The sequence below is a fragment of the Hypomesus nipponensis genome, chromosome 12 (genome assembly GCF_054491055.1).
Source record: "Hypomesus nipponensis isolate SF chromosome 12, ASM5449105v1, whole genome shotgun sequence".
Classification (NCBI taxonomy): Eukaryota; Metazoa; Chordata; class Actinopteri; order Osmeriformes; family Osmeridae; genus Hypomesus; species Hypomesus nipponensis.
The window spans coordinates 3,425,034-3,444,256 of NC_140372.1; the positions used below are offsets into that span (position 1 = coordinate 3,425,034).

Consider the following 19,223-nt stretch of genomic DNA (forward strand, 5'->3'; position numbering starts at 1 on the left):
ACTGGCTAACAGTAGTTATCTCTTGCACAGCTTTTAATTGTTTAGGTCGAATACTATTGGCTGTAACTCCAGATTCATGTGCTCTAACTGTCCAATAGATTTGTAGCTTCCTCCTTTATGCTGCTGTACAATAGCTTGTTGTCTCAATAGTGTCAGATATGGCACTGTGTTTCTCTGTGGCAGCTGTAAATGTTTTATATGACTAATGTTTTTGTTGGAATGTTTTTACTAAGTTTTCTTTGATCACAGTGCTCTATTTTATTTTCCTCTGCGTACTTTTGGCATTTCACTGTCTAGCTTTTGAGTCCTGCGCCATTTGGGTACTGATTGCTTCTCAGTGCAAAACAGATGTTGCTTATATTTTACGACCTTTTTCTATTAAACGTGGTGTTCACGGTGTGAGCCATGTCTTCCAGTCATTCCCATGGCAGCACCAGTTTTCACGCTGTCTGTTCATACAGTAGCTGCTGCTGGCGTTAACCGCACAGCTCCCATCTGACTCACTCTCCCTCACACACACAATATAAAAACGACGCCTTTCTAGAACAGCAAGACTATTTTATTGCACGCGTTCGTATGCCAAGTGTTCTCACACATGCTCGTAGAGGTCGCCTCCCCCCCCCCCCCCGCTGAGAAGATCAATGCAACGTCCTCTGAGAAGAGTGTAGTGTTTTGAAGCTAGAGAGCGAGAGCTACCTAAGTTAGTGTGTCGACTGCTAATAGAAGGGAGGATGAGAGGAAAGTGCTTTATTTCCTCAGTCGTGCAGTCAAGCTAGTGAGGGCAGAGACTGAGGAGTTGAACTACTTCTGTAAAACACAGCTGAACTGTAATGTCATCCATCTCTGAGAGGGGGGGTCCATGCTGTTGGTGTTCCCCTCACATCAAACTGTTTGGGGACCCCCCCCCTCCCAAGATGGTGTCCGAAGAGGCACTAGATAACCTAGAGGCCTAGATAACCTAGAGGCCTAGATAACCTAGAGGCCTAGATAACCTAGAGGCCTAGATAACCTAGAGGCACTAGATAACCTAGAGGCCTAGATAACCTAGAGGCCTAGATAACCTAGAGGCCTAGATAACCTAGAGGCACTAGATAACCTAGAGGCCTAGATAACCTAGAGGCCTAGATAACCTAGAGGCCTAGATAACCTAGAGGCCTAGATAACTCAACTATCAATGCACTTTGTAAAGCTCTCTCTTGGAAGTCGCTTTGGATAAAAGCGTCTGCTCAATGAATACATGTAAATGTGACCATTTCTACAAGGCCGTCCTGTATCGGAGGTCGACCCTCCGTCAAGTGCTTCAAGGCTGTTTTAGGAGTGTCTTGGAAGCTCAGACTGTAGGAAGTTCACTGCTGAAGCCGTCCGAAACAAAGGACTGGTTCTTCAGTTAGTTCAAGGGAGTCAGATAGCTGAGCGGTTAGGGAATCGGGCTATTAATCAGAAGGTTGCCGGTACGATTCCCGGCCCTGCAAAATGACATTTCCTTGGGCAAGGCACTTCACCCTACTTGCCTCGGGGGGAATGTCCCTGTACTTACTGTAAGTCGCTCTGGATAAGAGCAGCTGGTAAATGTAATTAGGCCTATACTCTGTCACTGTTGTAAAGGGACTTCTGTATTGTGGCATTGGTCCCTTTAATCAGTAAAGAAATACATTAAAATGTATAGATTCGCTGAAAGGCTTCCTTTTACATTAAATGCAGTTACATTTGATGAATCAATTTCATGCCATGGATCACATGGCTGTGCATCGGTCCCGTTAGCATGCCTGCTGTGAATAATCAATGAATGAATGAATGACTGATTTGGTATAAGGCTCATTTATGAATGGAGGAATGGAACCTCTGCTTTCTGTCTCCCACTCCTTCTCAACACCCCCTTCTCTCTTCATCCCTTCCTCTTCTCAGACCCAGCAGCCAATAATGTAATCAGGAAACTCTTCCTAGCAACAGCTTCTCTGCTTAGAATAACAATCGGGCCCTCCCCCCCCCCCCACAGCACAGTGCCCACAGAGCAGATTTTCCACACACGCAGAAATTCAAAACATACAGCTACATTCACAAACACACAACACTCATTACAAAGTCTACAGACTCGCTGTCAACAATTAAACTCGCCCAACAGACACGCACGCAATAATTACCAACATACCATTTAAACCCTCCACACACTACTGGACAGTACCAACACATACACACACATACTTTCCCAGGGCTGACTGACTGTCTGCTGGCCAATTTCTCAGTGTAGATGTCTGTGGAAGTTGGCGTAAGCCTAAGAGCCAGTACCAACCGGTGCTGTGAGAGGACCAGGACATGGGAAGTGATGCCATGGGCCAAGCCAAACTGTGTTTAGTCTGGCGCTGAAACAAGTGTGTGTCTGCAGGGTGGGTGTGTGTCTGGTGTGAGTTTGTGTGTCTGGGGTGTGACCGTGTGTGTGTGTGAGTTTGTGTGTCTGGGGTGTGACCGTGTGTGTGTGTGTGTGTCTGCACCCACGATGTCCCTGTATGCATGACCTGCTCCATTCTCTCCCCGGCAACGCTGTCTAAGCAACTGTCGCCGGGGACAACGCCGGGGGGGCCAAGCCAGTGACAGGAAGTTGAGAACGAGGGAGTGAGCGGAGGGGGTGATATAGGGGGGCAGGGAGAGATGGTTAGAAGTAGAAGGGGGTAACATAGAGATGAACATATGGTGAGCTGCTATGTTGTCTGGTGAAATTGGTTGGCTGCCAGTCAGGCAGGATAGTGTGAAAAACTAGAAATTGGAAAGGATTCATCAGAGTTGGAAAGAAATAGGTGAAGTTAAACGCAGGGCTTGGTAACAATGAGATGGCGCATTCGGCAGGTGTCACTTTGCACCGTCGTTCGACAGCATCTGGACATTGTTCAGTTTTAAGTCAATGTGACTATATGTGATTCATGTAGTTCCAAGTTGGGTCACTCGCAAACCTCTCACATGTGCCACATCTTATGTTAGTAGTACAACAACCAAGTTGAAAGTAAATTATATATTTTGGTCTGTTGAAGAGTATTGTGTACGACTATATAACCCTCTTCTACAAAATCACCACGGTAACCCACATGAGCAAGGCCAGGCCAAGGGATAGAACCCAATGCTATTCCAGCCACGGGCTGAGTGGCTAACGTTCTATTATATGAACACAAACATGAGCATGTGCATCTTCACGTGCATGCCTATCCTGTGTACAAACACACACACACACACACATCCAGAGGGATGCGGCAGCACCTGGCTGAAGATGAACAAGTCCTCACGCACTGAGAACAGCCAAGAACAGTTCAACTTAACTTTTTGACTTAAGTTATTGGACGCTCCAGATGTACGCTCCAGTAAACGTGGCTGCCATAAGTGTTTGGGATAGGGTTGTCGTGATTGAAACATTTACCCCCCCCCCCCACAAGTTAATTGATAGTTGGCATAATGTAAATACCATTTTTTTTTTTTACCAACGTGTGTTAGCTTAGCTATCAACTAAGCAAACGCTTGCTGTACAGTCTACACATGGGCAGATCTACAGTGGGGCAAGGGGGGCAGCTGCCCCCCTAACTTTGGTGATCCAAAAACTGTACTTGAACAAACTGCCACTATGTCCACAAGCTTCTCAAAACATTGAACTGCACGATACATTTACCGAAAGGGAACAATTACATTTTTAATTTTAAATGTAATGCTACGTCCCTGCATCAAACGTGCAGAGCGGCGTTCACAGTCTCTCCTCATGTTATGCTGTAACATTTCTAGTTGCCGCTTGAAAATGGCTGCCTAGGTAGGCTCTCCTACCAAAGTAAATTCCTTGTCTGTGCAAACTATACTTGTTTGTATCCATAACATTTACTGATGGTCGCTGTTTTGCCAACGTTACGTTACAACACACAATAGCCTACAGTGCCAGTTTGGAGATTGATCATTTTTATGATTTGCTAAGCAGTCCTATGAAATCCACTTACTCTCATATCGTTAGTGAAACGTTTTGCTGCAAAGCACAATAACCGTGGCCTTAAGCTTTCCTAAAAAAGATGGGTGATCATAGGACATTTGTGGACTGTAATTATAGGTATACGTTTTTAATTTGCTGCTGTTTTATACTTGTAGTCCACTGCATCTTTGACACAATTATTGTACTTTACATTTAGCTTTTTATACTTTTAGCCTACTTTTTAAAAGATGCACAGTTTTGTTTTGTTTGAACACATTGGGCTTATTCCTGTTGTGAATTAAAAACGTCTGTAGTGTGTAAGGGCATGATTAAACAATAACTACCGTAGTTTAAAATTATTTTTGTATCTGTTTTGTTAAAGCCATTCACTTATAGGGATTCCCACGGACAGTTTACCCATGCCACCCTGCCAAGACCTCTTGCCCCCCCTTTGCCACTCCATGTAAAATGTTCTAGATCCGCCACTGGGTCTACAGCCCCGACTAACCTACGAACAACGACCAAGAGCAATCAGGGTTGAGAGACGACCAGTGAATAATGCAACATCCAAACTTTAATTCTCACAGATCAGTCTGAATAATGGATAACGGCAGCTGCTGCTCAGCTGAGAGCAGACATAAGCCAAATACAGAAAATCCCCTCAGATACTTGAGACATACGCAAACAGAAACGTTGAAATTTGAGTTTTGCACAGGTACAGCAGCTGACCCTGCAGCATCTTCAGTCGTTTTTAGATTGATTCATTTATTTACCATGACCTTTTATGGTGAAACTAATGAACCTTAATGATGAAAAGGACGCTTTATAGGACTGTCCATGATTGTAACCTCTTTGAGAAGACTAGTCCTACAGTTGACAGCATTGTTTTAATATTCGACGATACATCCGACTTCAGTGTAGAACTTCTCTAGTAGGCTAGATAGTAGCAAGCCGCATGGGTCATGATACCGGGGCTTTCAAGCGCAAACTAATTAAATACTATACGAAACCTCACTCAAAGCAAATATGTTACCTCGTTACGTGATCACGCATGAGTTGCCGTTTTGTCTGTTGATTCTGGCTCGCCAACTGAATCCAGTTTACATAACATAACTTCACGCTCCAAATGCCCTTTTCTGATTGGTCAACGAAGGCGACGAGTTGTGTCCTACTGTCCCAGAGTTGATATAACTCTCCTCATCTCATCACCGGCATCATTGTAAAAACCGGACTCCATCACGCCGTGGGTAATAGCCTACCTCCAGTAATGGAGTCTACAGTTTAACAGTTTTAACGATAAGAATATAGAGTGGGTGTTGTTGATTGAGACAAGAAGCCAGGTTAAGAATTGACAATACTGTATTTTTCAAGTAATATATAACAAGAATCTTGCTGACCAATTACATGGGTATACACTCATTGTACAATTATCTGACATGATTCGTTTGATAAAATCTAAATTTACAGCATAAGGACAACTGCTGTAAGGTCCCAAGTTGTAGAAAACAACAAAATGTAAAACATCATTAATTTAAAAACACCTGGCACTTAAGAATCATTTTGTTAATACTGTTAGATTTATTTTTTACTACAGATGTGTTCATATGAATGTGGATCTTATTAAAGGAAAAAATCTGAACACAAACACACAGTAAAAATTTAAAAAAATTAAAAATATACTGTAAAAGAAACATTTCAAAGAGGGAGGCAGAGGCTATGATGTGGACACAATCATGTTGCTTCTTTTCTTTCATCCTCCTTTTCTTCCTCATCAATGCCCATCTCCCTCTCTCCAGTACCTCCTCACCCCTTTATCTTTCTCATCACAAACAGGCCGAGCCCTGACCCTAAACCTAACCCTACAATATGAATCACATTTTTCTGACCCATCTATCGGGGGTTTTAGATTAGTCCGGATATGTAGAACATATTAGTATAGTATCACCCTACTGTAAGCACGTTTCAACACCTAGTTAGTAGCCTATAACATGCAGTTCTTTTAAAGATTTTTAAGAATTATTTTTCAGTGCTTTGGTGCATGCTTTCACACCTAAATGAGCACACATCATGAAAAAGAATGGTACTCTGTTTTCAGTTCCTAGACCTTTTTGAAATATAAGTGTTCTAGCAGCGAACCAGAGTGGTTCTGTAAGGGGGTTTTTTTAGAAGGAGGATAGCGGAAGCTGTTTTGGTTCTGTGTGGCGTCTATTTGCTTTGTTTTAGGATGCTAATAAGTTCTTCGCATCAACGTTCTTTGCTAACTGCTTAGCAACACCACAGCGTTTTTTTTAGCTAACTGTTTAGCAACATCACAGCCAAATGACTTGATGTAGCCATCACCATACTACGATATGAACACTTTTGCGATAAATAGCAGTGTTTAAAGGGTAGGTCATGTTCAGAAAAGGCTGTTACAGTACATAAAAGTGCATTTTGAATGGCAGGTGAACCAAGGAGAGAGTGTATGAGCGGGTATTGTGACTGTGTGTTGTGTTTGTAGGCTTATCTTTGGAAAGTATTCAGTTAATTATACTATAAATATATAGTTCGGTCAAGTTTGAAGTGTAATTTACCTGTTGAATGGTGTCGATTAGTAAGATTTCAAGTAACATTCAGTCATCTAACTTGTGCATCCATCTGCTATGTGCATCAATTCTCATCAACCATCTCCTAAAGAACCTACTTTTTTTAGTCTTGTTTAATAACTATTTTGTTTTCCATAAACATTTTCTTGTAATCTTCAATTTGATCACAAAACAGTGATTCTATGAAAAACAAAATCATTATTTCTATGCTAGGACAGTCATGCTTATAATTCCACATGCATTTCAAAGATAAAAGTGAATTGATGACTCTCATGTTGTAGAGAAGAAATGGTTGTACACATGTGCACTTCTACAGGCAGAGTGAAGTGGTCAAACTCTCCCTCCTCGATTACTTTGGCATAACTGAACATTGCATTCAATACAGAGATTGATAAAAGTAGACAGTGTCAGTTTACAAGGCAGCCATTTTGTTTCTTGGTGATAGCATCCATTCGTCCTGCTGGCAATGTAATTTAATGACATTCTTTGACAGGGGCCAATTATTCCCTTACTAGATACATGAAATCAACAAGACCGGCAGTATTAAAGTGATATAGATGACAGGATTCCGCAGAGATTAAGTAATTGAGTGCAACAGGAAGTGCACTTTGGAGCCAACCAATCATACATTGCTTCTGCCTCATGTGAAGCATCCCAGTTGGCTCCCCACACAGAAACACGCCCTCAGGAATCTCAAGCATTACATTATGACATCACATTCTGTTGTTTCAACCATAGACATAATTAAGAATAGACGCCGCATCGAACGCTACTGCCTACTGGCGCTGACGAGACGTGGGGCAGCCATCTTGGAAAGGTGCGATCGCTCCACTCAGTGTAATCTGTTTGGTTGGGGAAATGAGCTGTCAGCGCATTTAATTTATCATACCGCACTGAATACCAAAAAAATTTCACACCGTTTTTTTTTGCTGCAACGGTCATACATGTAGCTATGATACAGGCCACATGTTTCGGCGTATTTTAATATTCCTTGTGGGCCTTTCCTTTAAACCCTTTCCTGCCGGACCATTCAAATATGGGCATTAAAATGCCCCTGTTTCCTGCGTCAATATCTTTGCCGTCCAATTGCCGATTTTATTTCTGAAAACTGCCAGATACTCATGACAACTTAAGCTCAAAGTACATGTCATTGGTTAGGGGTTACTGGGAGGGGGAAATAAATGTATCGTCAGCAACGGGAGCCATTGTTTTCCGAGGCGGAGCCAGAGCGGAGACCATGGGAGATTGCCTTCTGTGTTAGATTCACAGCTTCGAATTGAAATCGGAGACGATATTATGAGTAAAGACAAGTTTCTTAATATATGTTGTCAATATTGTCGATTAAAAGTCTAAACTTTTTACTTACGAAGAATTTGTTTGTGGGAGTGACGTGAGTTATTTGAGCAAAGAATTAAGTGTCCGGCTTGGCCGTTTTTGATAGGCAGCTATGACAGTAGTAGCACTGTTTAGTCTTGATTTTGCCAGCTTTCTGTGAAATTTGAAAAAACAGCATGAACTTGCAAGATTATATAAACTATAAGCTAAATGTACGTGCCTTGTTTGGCCAATTCGGTCAATTGTGGAAGAAGTACAAGTAGCCTACTATAGCGACTGCCCTGATGCCTACAGTCGGTGCCACTTGTGTAAAATTCGCAGGCCAATGTTTTCCAGTAATATCTGTTTTATTTCTACAATAGCATTCTTGTGTCAGTTGAGTCATCTAAGTCAGTGTTATGGAATATGACATATCAAGTCTCAGTTCATAGCCGGGTATACACCGGCCGGTGCAGTAAACATAGGGGGCTAGGCTACAGTACTGTAGCTTGCTAGCTACAATTTCAGTACAGCAATATCAAAGATTCTTGCTAAAAATTTCTCAACGTTGGTAAGATTTTATTTACAAAATGCAACAAATAGTACTGTAATGGTAAATATTACTTGTGAAAAGTAATCCCCTGAGCCCTATTTAAGATGGTTCGCCGATTAGATCATGAATATGCTGCACGGTGTTGCGGCATCTTGTTTATTCTGCTGCTACGCAACTGGGAATTTGACCTTTCCAAGATGGCGGCCGCATTTCTCGTCCCCAGCAGCCAATGCGGCGTCTACTCTTTATTATGTCTATGGTTTCAACTATCATTCACAATATAATCTTGAAGTGATCACGACGTCAAAGACAACAGACTTTGGTTTAACCATAACCACTCTTCAAGTGTGCTCTTGTCCAAACCAAACAATGTTCCTGCATATGTGCCTTTTCACTTAAATTCAAGTTGGTAATCTTAAAAAAATGTAGGCACAGGAATGGTCTCTTCGGTGAATAAAAATGGTTCTTCCAACTGTCAAGAAGATTGGAACCCGTTTGGACCGCCCACAAGACTCACATTCAGGTTAAAGGCAGAAAGGAAATCATCGGTTCCTCTCATGTTAGTTATCCTACTGACACTGTCTCAACCCGGGAAAACAACAAACAGTCATTCACATGCGTAGACATCATAGTTCGGTTGTGATGGACGTTAGACTGCCTCACAGCCCACCGGTGTAGGTGTAGATGTTTCATGACGATGCCATCGGTCTGCTATTTGTCTGCCGCGATCGGAGATTCAGAAAGTTGCGGTTTGGCTTTCGGAGGCCAAAGGTGGAGGCCGCAAACCTTATTTGAGATGTTCGATGATGACGTCGTCACCTCCCTCCGGGTCGCCCCCGAGGCCGTTGAAAAACAGGCCGCCATTTCTGGTCAGGGTCGGCAACCCCGCCTCCTTCTCCCGTTCGTCGTTGAAGTTGACGGACAGGGCCCTTCTGGGCATGGTCAGCTCCGGGGCGAGGTTGAGGCCCAGCTCGGATGACAGCTTGCGCTTAATGGAGGCGGCCCGCTGGAACTTGTCGTAGATCTCCACGCTGACCCGCCTCCTTGTCTCCTTAAACTCCGCGGAGACGTTGGCTGTCCACTCGGCGGCGTGGGCGCGGATCTCCCCCACCTGGGGAGAAGAAACAAAGGGGCCGGGGGCGTTAGGGAGGGCGGTGGAGGGGAGGAAGGAGAGAGTGGGGTGGAGGGATAAAAAGAGAAAGTAGGGAAGAGGTTGGTAAGCCTGTTGCAGACCGTCTTGCTTTCTGTGTCGTTTCCAGGAAGTCACCTCAATTACATGTGTGTTTCCAACACCTGCCTCGCCTGAGCCGTTCGCTCTTTATGATCCGGCGTGGAAAATGTAGTCCTAACACACATGCACACAAACACACACAGGACCACACACAATGCTACACCCAAACAAACACACACAAGCACACACCCAAATAAATCCATATACATGGCCTCAGTCTTTGCCAAAGCTGCCAAAATGAAATTACATGAATTCAGAGTCAACATACAGAGATCAGGGACCATAGACCACCTGCTGGGTGTACTGTATACTTCAGTTCCTCAAACAGATTGGAGTGATGTAAAAACAGCTATAGATACTGCTATCTGCTTAGTAAATGAGGGTGTTAGTGTAATAGACGCTGGTCTATGTTACCGGTATCATTTATTGATATACAAGTAATGAAAAGGCAACAGCGAGCGACTGTGTGTTGTAAAAGATCAGAGGTTGAAGAAGGGGTTGTTCATTGTTTGCGTGGGTTGTGGTCGTTTCCATCTGTTAGGAAGCTTCTTTCAGAGGCTTTGCTACTTGGATCTTTAAGTCATGTGTGCTGGGGCTGGAGGGATAGAGAACTGGAACACTCAGACATGACATTCACAGTTATAGACTCCCACAGAAGTTCAGGAAAGAGACAGGCTTGGGGTATCAAACCAACCCCTTATAGAACGCTAACCCTCATAACCCTCACGCACAAAACTACAGCTTCAGAGCCACCATGTATCAAATATGTTTGACTGACAGGGACATTAGACAGATCACATGAGCGCTGAGGTGCTGTTTTACCCACAGTGCAAATGAACACGATAGACGATGTATTTGCAACACAAAAGAACAATAGAGAAAAATCTATTTTAACGAAGAAAAGGATCAGGGCCTTTACCAGTAAATATACCATCGGCTGCTTGATTGGATGCTTGGTTAAAAGCCAATTCAATAGAGGAGGATAGAACTCCATGTGTGTTCACCTTTTAGGAGACAGGGAGAGTCCCTGGAGAAACTCATAGCCTTTTCAGGTGGATTTGATCTGATTGGGAAATATTTAACTTGATTGAAAACGATTGTGGTGTTTTGAATGAGATGAAGTGGACTAAAGTTCAGAGGCCTTTAGCATACACCAACCAGCAACCTCTCTATCTCTCTCACTCTCTCTCACTCTCTCTCACTCACGTACCTCCTCTTTGGTCTTCTTGGAAATGACTCTTAGCCAGTCTCCTATCATGCTGAGCACTGCAGCAAAATAGGCCAGACCGACCAGGATCCAGAACCATACGACAGGCTTGTAGTAGTCCAAATACTCAATCTCAGAACCACCTAAAGGAAAACAGCATGGACATGTTCACACATGCTAGTTTTGTGATTGTAATAAGACCCCCTTCTGAGATGGCACCTCCCTCCTCTTGCTGGGACTGTTCTCTGGACAGGATGAATGTTACGGTAGCTACAAGGATCGATTCTTGTCCATTGCTGTCTATGGAACGGATTAAGCAAAATCTACCTTGTGGCTTTATTTTGACTCAGGATCACATTGTAAATCTGAAATGTCGTTACCAGCGACAAAGTCCCCAAACCCGATAGTTGTCAAGGTGATGACAACAAAGTATAGAGACTCGAGAGCGCTCCAGCCTTCGATGTGTTTAAAGATGGCGGCCGGCAACGCCACGAAGAGCAGGCAGCCGAAGAGGATGAAGAGGACGGTGGACGTCACTCGGATCTTTGTCTGGCTCACGTCCCACTTCTGACGAATGGGAAAGATAGAGGAAGGTTAACGGAAAGAGGGAGAGAGAAAAGGGCATGGATTTACTCTTTGGGGCTAAAATACGTTTGCCGTCAATATGTATTGTTATCTTCTTATTTACGAAAATGTATTGCTGTGTCTGATATTTTTTAGGGGCCAAAATCTATAGTGTCAACGAATCAATGCATTTCAGACACTAATCCTTTTAGAATGTACCGCAGACATGAGGGATAGAGAGATGCAGTAGGGATGACACTATTCCCCAGTGAGATATGGTCATGAATACATTTCCCCAAGCCCTCAGTTAGGATGTAGCTAATAGCCAGGACTGCAGTCCCAAGAGCATGGAGAAGTAGTTACGTCGCGCCTCACACACACTGAAAACTGGCCTCCTTCAAAACACTGGTCACTGGACTTCAGTCTATTATCTGTTTCAAACAGCTGTCTGCCTTCAACCCCCAAAACACAATTACTTTCCTAAACACCCCTGTGAATAAAAGTTGGTAAAAAATAATACATCTTTTTAAACACAAACACACACACATGCTGAAGGCGAAGATTTCTGTATTCAGCAAATTAATCATTGCAGCAAACAGACTTTCAGAAAGTACAAATCCCAGACTGCATATGGATAAGTTAGTTTGTTAGTCAACTCTGTCTAAGCTATTCATATCAATTCAAATACCTCAATTAAACACTGCTTGCAAATATTGTTTAATTGTTTGGGCGCACTTGATTTACATCACCTGGAAAACCACTGAGTTTCAAAAGTATACATTTTGAGGTAAATTAAACACACCAGGAGGCTGTGGTACTGTGAGTGAGAATGTGAGGCCAGATGTTCCCTGGACTCACCACAAATATCTTCTCCACTTTGGCGATGCTCTTGCCAAATATGGTCCCAAGTTGGTCCCCAACACCAGCCAGTAGGAAACCGAAAAGAGGGATTCCCAGGAGGGCGTAGACGATACAGAATATCCGCCCGCCCTCGGTGTGGGGTGAGATGTTGCCAAAACCTGGACACACACACAGGAACATAAATTAATCTTCTGCTGACTAGGGTGAAGTGCCAGGGGGGGTCCTCAAAATAATTTGCCATCAATTTTTAAATTGTGCTGTATCATTTAAAAGTGAAAAAACAATATAATAATCTACAGATGGGGACCATTTGCACCATTATAATAAGCATATTGTTTCCATTTAAGAGCACAAAGTTTATGCTGAATGGGTGTTTAAAGTATGGGGGAACCCCCCTGCTGTGCATCCAAGACCCCTGTGTCTTTGTACATTTAGCCATTTAGCAGACGCTCTCATCCTGCTCTACACTGTGTCTCCACTAGGTCGTCCCTAGCTACGTCTCTTCCAACCCCTCCTTTTTTAATTCTTTCTCCACCCAGTCCCATAGGTGCAGGCGTGACCCCCCTTCTCCTTCCGTTCACCCAGATCAAGGAGAGTCTAGGAACGAGAGAGAGGAGATGAAAGAGTTTGGCAGAGGAGAATGGCCGTGCAGTCTAAACACTTAGCTCACTTTGTCTTCAACAGATAACCCTCTGTTGTCTGAGGAAACTGTGTCGGAAGAATCTTCTTGTGTCTTTTTTATATTTGTCTTTAACGTTCAGTCGAGATTTCAAAAACCGCGTTTGGTTTGTGATTGAACTTATTCTTAATGTAAACATTTCTTCACCGTAATAACTAACAACCTAACAACATGCTTACACCTCGACCACATGACCATAACTAGTTATCATATTGGTTGGTCAGTTTATGAAATTTGCAAAAATCAAGAGTTCATTTGTATATGTTTGTCTGTGCATGAGTAAGACTTTACCGATGGTGGTGATGACAGTCCCAGCAAAGAAGAAGGAGGAGCTAAGGTCCCACAGACTGCCCTGATTGGTCAGTGTTCCAGCTGGATTAACTCCAGAACGAATAGCGGACACCACTTGCTGTTGGAGGTACACACACATACACAGATATTTAAGTTGTGTAAGTTTAAGTATTTAAGTTTCAATATTCCTATATGTTTAATGTATGCACCTCCCTGCCAAAGTAAATTCCTTGTTTGTGTAAACATTCATGGCGAATAAAATCCCTTCTGATTCTGTTTCTGATTCTGAGATAGGCAGCGTATTTCATAAAGACAGCCTAGAGACTCCACAGTTTAATAAAGATTCCACACATTAGCTTTCTGTTTGACCTTGAAGTCCATGGTGTTATAATAACCTTCTAATTCATGTTGAAAGGAGATACATGAGCAGAATTTTTTTTTTGTACAAGAGAGTCTGGTGAGTCTGTGTGTGTAAAAGCATGCATGCATTCCCATTCATCTGTGGCACTGTGCATGCTAGTCTTAGACAATTATAGCTTTTCTCTCCATCCAACTTACTAAGCAAAGCATCCAAATATTAATGACAAACTATGAAGAGTCATGCAAATGATGTCATGTGGAATCTGCCTCCTGATCATCGGATCAGACTAGTGGTATGGTGTGGTATGGTATGGTATGGTGTGCTGTCGTGTGCTGTGGTGTGCTGTGGTATGGTGTGCTGTGGTGTGGTATGATATGGTATGGTATGGTGTGGTGTGGTATGATATGGTATGGTATGGTATGGTATGCTGTGGTGTGGTATGGTATGGTATGGTATGGTATGGTATGGTATGGTATGGTATGGTGTGGTATGGTATGGTATGGTGTGGTATGGTGTGGTATGGTGTGGTATGGTATGCTGTGGTGTGGTATGGTATGGTATGGTATGGTATGGTGTGGTGTGGTGTGGTGTGGTATGGTATGCTGTGGTGTGGTATGGTATGCTGTGGTGTGGTATGGTATGGTGTGGTATGGTGTGGTGTGGTGTGGTATGGTATGGTGTGGTGTGGTGTGGTGTGGTGTGCTGTGGTGTGGTGGGGGGGACATGACATGACATAGGGACATGACATGACATATGGATATGACATGACATAGGGACATATCATTATGGATAAGTTACATTTTGGGAAACTGTGTGCGTGTGCATGTGTGTTTGCAGCGTTGCAATGGGAGTTGGATTTCTGTTTTGTGTCTGTTACCTGCTGATAATAATGTTGTTTAACCGTTTGGGAATAAACCCTTAACCAACCTGCCATCATCCAACACAACATCTGTGCACCTGTGTGCAGTCAGCAGTTTGTGTACGTGTGTGTGTGTGTGTGTGTGTGTGTTTGTGTACATGTATGTGTATGCTTTTACCACATGAACAAAATGATCACAGCATCTCCAATTCAGAAAACCACTCAGGCACAATGTCTAGCCAACAAAGCTGAAGGAGTCCTGGTAGAGGCTCTGAAAGACTGATAGAATGCTCTTCTGTAGTGTAGTAGTGAAGAGAGACGTGTGTGAGTGTGTGTGTGTGCGTGTGTGTGTGTGTGTCTGAATACATTGGGAGGCCTTCAGATAGCTAGAGAGCTTTGCTACAATGTTCTGCTGTCTGGGCTGACCAGGAGCTGGCCGTGGTGCTGAAGTGACACAGCACAGACACAAGCAGGAGGAGGGCTGGCTCTGTCAGCATGTGTGCGTGTGTGTGTGTGTGCGCGTCTGTGTGTGTGTGCGTGCGTGTGTGCGAACAGTATGTAAAATGTCACGTGTTGCTAGATTACAAAAAAAAATAGTTTTATGAACTTTGAACTATGATGGAGCGCAATGGATGGATGGGTGGATGGTTGGATGGGTGGATGGTTGGGTGGCAACCTCTATTGCCCTGTTTGCCTGTGTACCAAATGTTGCCTATTCCTGGACCACCCTGTTGAATAAATATCTCTACACTTTGATCCTAGTCTGTTTTGGTTACACTCAAACATACACACACATACACACACATGCACATGCACATGCACACACACACACACACAAAGCTTCTTGAATTACTTTAGACCTGTAAATCACCTCATTGGTGATTAAAACCTTTTGAGAAGTTAAGCAGGTGTTATTGGAGCGGGTGGAGAAACAGTTAGATCCATAGCAGAAACTAACAAAGCATTTAACAATGCAAAACTTGTATTGTTAAATTTTCTCTATCAACATCTGGAGGCCCCAAAACCTTATGCTAGGCTCCTTTTTATCGATTTCTCATCAGCATTCAACACTATTCAGCCATACTTACTTGACTGAGAAACTACAGGCTCGTTTTAACTTCAATTCTACCCTAATTCGCTGGTTACTGGATTTTCTGTTGTAGGCAGATAAGACAACTCACAATCCCAAATCTGTTTTTGAAATGTTTACATTTCAATCTAAATCCTACCTTTTTTTGTTGCATAAACTCATATCAAATGTATCATATCATATCACTTTATTTTCCCTGCATGTGTGAGTGTGTGTTTGTGTGTATGGGTGCATGTGAGTGAGTGTATGTGTGGGAGAATGTGTGTCCCATAGTCTCACCCTAACCAGTTCCTCCAGCTGGCTGTGGTTGACACAGGAGTGCCTGGACAGGAACTCCAGTTTCTGGGCCAGAATAGCCAACCGCTGGGCACTGAGAGGTACAAAGGGAGAAGTTGTCAGCATGGGGGAGACAGACAGACAGACAGACAGGTGGGCAAGCTTAGACAGACAGAGACAGACACCGACACAGACACAGACACTGTGTCACGGTTTGTTTGGTAGATTGACAGGTTAATAAAGGGAAAGCCTGCCTTTCGTGTGGCTGCTCCAGGGTCCTAAACACCGCTGCTCCCATCACCAGGTACAGCCCCACCAGCAGGAATATGGCAGACACTGTCTTCCACTTCATGACTGTGGTGATGGTGTCGCAGTCCTCTTCGGGGTTCAGTGTTATTGGCTTGGTGGAGAAGGAGAGGCGGGGCTTGGTGTTGTGAGTGGCGGATTTGGGGTCCAGTAGGTCAGGTGCTGCCACTGCAAGGGGTAGGTGGAGGTGGGGGAAGAAAGATGAATTGATTGGTTGATTAGGGATGTCTTCCAATTGAATGGTACATTCAATTAACTTTGTTTCTTTGTGTTCTCAGACTATCCCCAAACTGGCTGTAAATCATGAGGTGGGAAGTGCATCCCATTCGAGACGCAGTGTAACATATTAAAAGTCAAAGGAGTAAAGTCAAGCCTTGATGAGATCAAGCGAAAGAAAAACCCCGATCGATTTATACACACACGCTTTCCTGTGCAGTTCAACATGCGGACTTTTACTAATTATTACTGGGAAAAACGGCCGTGAGAGAGGGTAAAAGCAGGTGGATTAACACAGTGAGTGGGGACAAGGGAATGGGGGGGAGAAACTAAACGAAATGGGTGAATGGAGGTTAAAGAAACGGCAAAGCAGAGAGAGAAGAGAAGAGAGAGAGAGTTATAGTTCAGAGCTGATGATAACCAACTTCGAGTTAAACCCTACAGACTGTACAGTACTGTACTACAATGGTAAGTTGCACATATGGTGCAATTTATACACTTGTGTAACGGACAAGTATTCCCACTGTTAAGAATCAAACAAATATTTCTTTACAAAATATTCCTATAGACAAAGTCCATAAGCGTTTTAACTGTCATGTGAGAACACAACCTATTACTGTACGGCTCCTTAGGAAATGGAGCCCTAATCTTTAAAGTGCCATCAATTGTAGGTTAAACCTGAAAAGTATCGCTTAGGCAAAATGCATCAATTATTTAATGATCGTATAACAATCATTAAACCATTTTCGAGTTCAATGTCAGGAGAAGGAAAAAGAAAATAATTTGCTGTATCCTGTCAACGATAAGGTTTTACGCGTGAGACACCCACTCTCTCTTAAAATTAATTAAATAAAATGTGAGTGTTTGTCAAAAAATATGTCTTTGTTTTATTTGGCAGCATAACAACTTCTGTGAGAATTATATATTTTTTTCCTCTCAGATCTATTAAACGTTAAAGTGCAGAAACCAACTATAATCTCATTCATCTTATCAAATGAGCTAAACTAGCTACTTTTACGCGCATGCACTCACTTCTTCTCTACCCGATGCCCTCTGCTCTCCGCTCCTCATCAGACGTCCTTTCCGTGATTAGGGGAATATTTCCTCTTCGCGTTCCGTCTTCTCTACTTTTCTTGTGTCGCTGGGAGCTTACAGGCAGGTGCGCGCGGTCGGACCTTTCCACATGTCACCCGAGCGACTACTCTCCTCTGTCTCTTCTGAACTCGCGGACGCGGCGACCGCCGCGTTTTTACCTCGGAGGTGATGCTGAGCGCGCAGCAGCGGGGCCCGGGACAGAGTAAACAGCGGCGGGAGAGGGGAGGGGTAAAAGGGGGTTAGTAGGGGGCAAAATCGGAAATTTCCTCTTGAGTATCTATAGCCCTCCCCGCTCCGCTGTCTGACACGTGAGTGAGTGGGGTGGGGTGAGTGAGTCCACTACAAATCATCATGCCAGCTCACATTCATCCTATAGGACATGCGGTCTCCCCCACTACTCATTATTTCTCTTTCTAAACCGTGTGTTCTAGATTAAAGGCCAAACTTATCGATGTTTTTAAAGTTAGCAACACTGCTATGTGTTCCACAAGTTTTTTTGAATGTAAAGCACATTCTGCTGAATCCACTCTTCCTCCAGTGTCATTGCGTCTAAACCCACTCTGAAAACATCGACAAACTCTAGACAGGTTGGGTGGTTCTGATGCCAAAATACTGCATATCCTACAGTGTATAGCCTGGCCACCATCTGCAGTCCTTTTTGGTTTGATTGTGTCATGTACCTTAATTAACATTTTCAGAGTCTGTTGTTGGTTCTGAGTGTTGGTCGGGTTCAGGAGGAAACCGGTCTAAAAAGGAGCTTGTTTCCTGCTGGACTAGTTCTGCGAAAGATGATTCCAGATGTGTAGTTCTATCAGGTGCTTTAAACAATGATTGTGTTCGGCCCAAACATCGGTTCCTATCCCCCCCCCTCCCTCAACCCCCCCCTTCACCCTCCCTCCACCCCCGCCCCTCCCTCCATCCCCCCCCCCTCCCCACCTCCCCCCTCCCTCCTTGTAGATACATTTTAATTGGATTTACCTGATTTACTCACTCCTCAGCTCAAATACCGAAAAGCTGGATTTTTGTTGGCATGGCTGGCTAACGTGGTGCTTGTATAAGGTTGTTAGGTGTGGCGTCTGGTCAGAGGACTCAAGATTGAACCCAGGAGAAGGCAAAAACGCGGAACCGTGCGACACTTGACGAGTGATGCAACGACACCTGTGACATATGCACCCTGACAAGCTACAGAGAGAATGAATGAGAGGGTCACTCGGGGTTTTAACTGGCCAGGAGAGAAGGGGCCTCACAAGGGCCAGTCAAACCTTACATCTTTACGGTAATCAACGCTGACCCCATAGTGACCCCATACGTCTCCACGGCAACCTGAGGGGCCCTAATGAGGAAGATGGTTTAGGTGGTTTCCGAGTGTTGACTTCAACCTTCCTGCTCCCTCACCTCCTGTCAGAGGAGGTCAGAACCGGGGGTGGGCTAATCCTGACTCATGTCTGTTTTTAGGCCCCCAGTCTACTTGTGGTTTAATTAAAGCTAACAAGAGGTTCCCCTTCAGGTGCCTGTGGAGAAATGCCCCAAAATTCCAAGTGACAGGCATGTAATTACACAGCCATTGCCACGGAAATACCCGCCTCACGTCCTCCAAACGCCACACGGGTCCAACCAGAAACCACCCCCAAAACCCAACGATCTGGAAAACTGGAAAAAATGTTCCGTGGTGTGTGACAGGAACTGTTGACTAGGTGTGTAGAATGTGTGTGACCTCATGCATGGTTGTGTGGGGGAGGGGGGCGTGCGGGCAAAGGTGTGTGCTCTCTGCCTGTGTGTGTCAGGCTAAATTAACTTTCCA

General features: G+C 43.9%; 1 protein-coding gene across 1 annotated transcript; it reads right to left on the reverse strand.

The window, feature by feature from the left end:
• Positions 1–9,173: 9,173 nt before the first annotated feature.
• Positions 9,174–17,395, reverse strand: kcnk2a (potassium channel, subfamily K, member 2a). The gene is made up of 8 exons (XM_084668495.1): positions 17,354–17,395; positions 16,060–16,279; positions 15,809–15,899; positions 13,220–13,337; positions 12,247–12,407; positions 11,205–11,391; positions 10,828–10,967; positions 9,174–9,497 (listed from the first exon to the last, which is right to left on the reverse strand). The coding sequence occupies exons 2-8, from the start codon at positions 16,155–16,157 to the stop codon at positions 9,174–9,176; spliced, it is 1,119 nt and encodes a 372-aa protein (XP_084524621.1). The 5' UTR covers positions 16,158–16,279; positions 17,354–17,395.
• Between the last annotated feature and the right edge of the window lie 1,828 nt (positions 17,396–19,223).

Coding starts and splice junctions, on each gene's coding strand:
- kcnk2a (XM_084668495.1), bottom strand. CDS start 16,157: ATGAAGTGGAAGACAGTGTCTGCCATATTCCTGCTGGTGGGGCTGTAC. Junction 13,338..15,808: donor AGCTGGAGGAACTGGTTAGG/GTGAGACTATGG, acceptor TACCTCCAACAG/CAAGTGGTGTCCGCTATTCG. Junction 9,498..10,827: donor CCAAGAAGACCAAAGAGGAG/GTACGTGAGTGA, acceptor TCTTCTCCCCAG/GTGGGGGAGATCCGCGCCCA.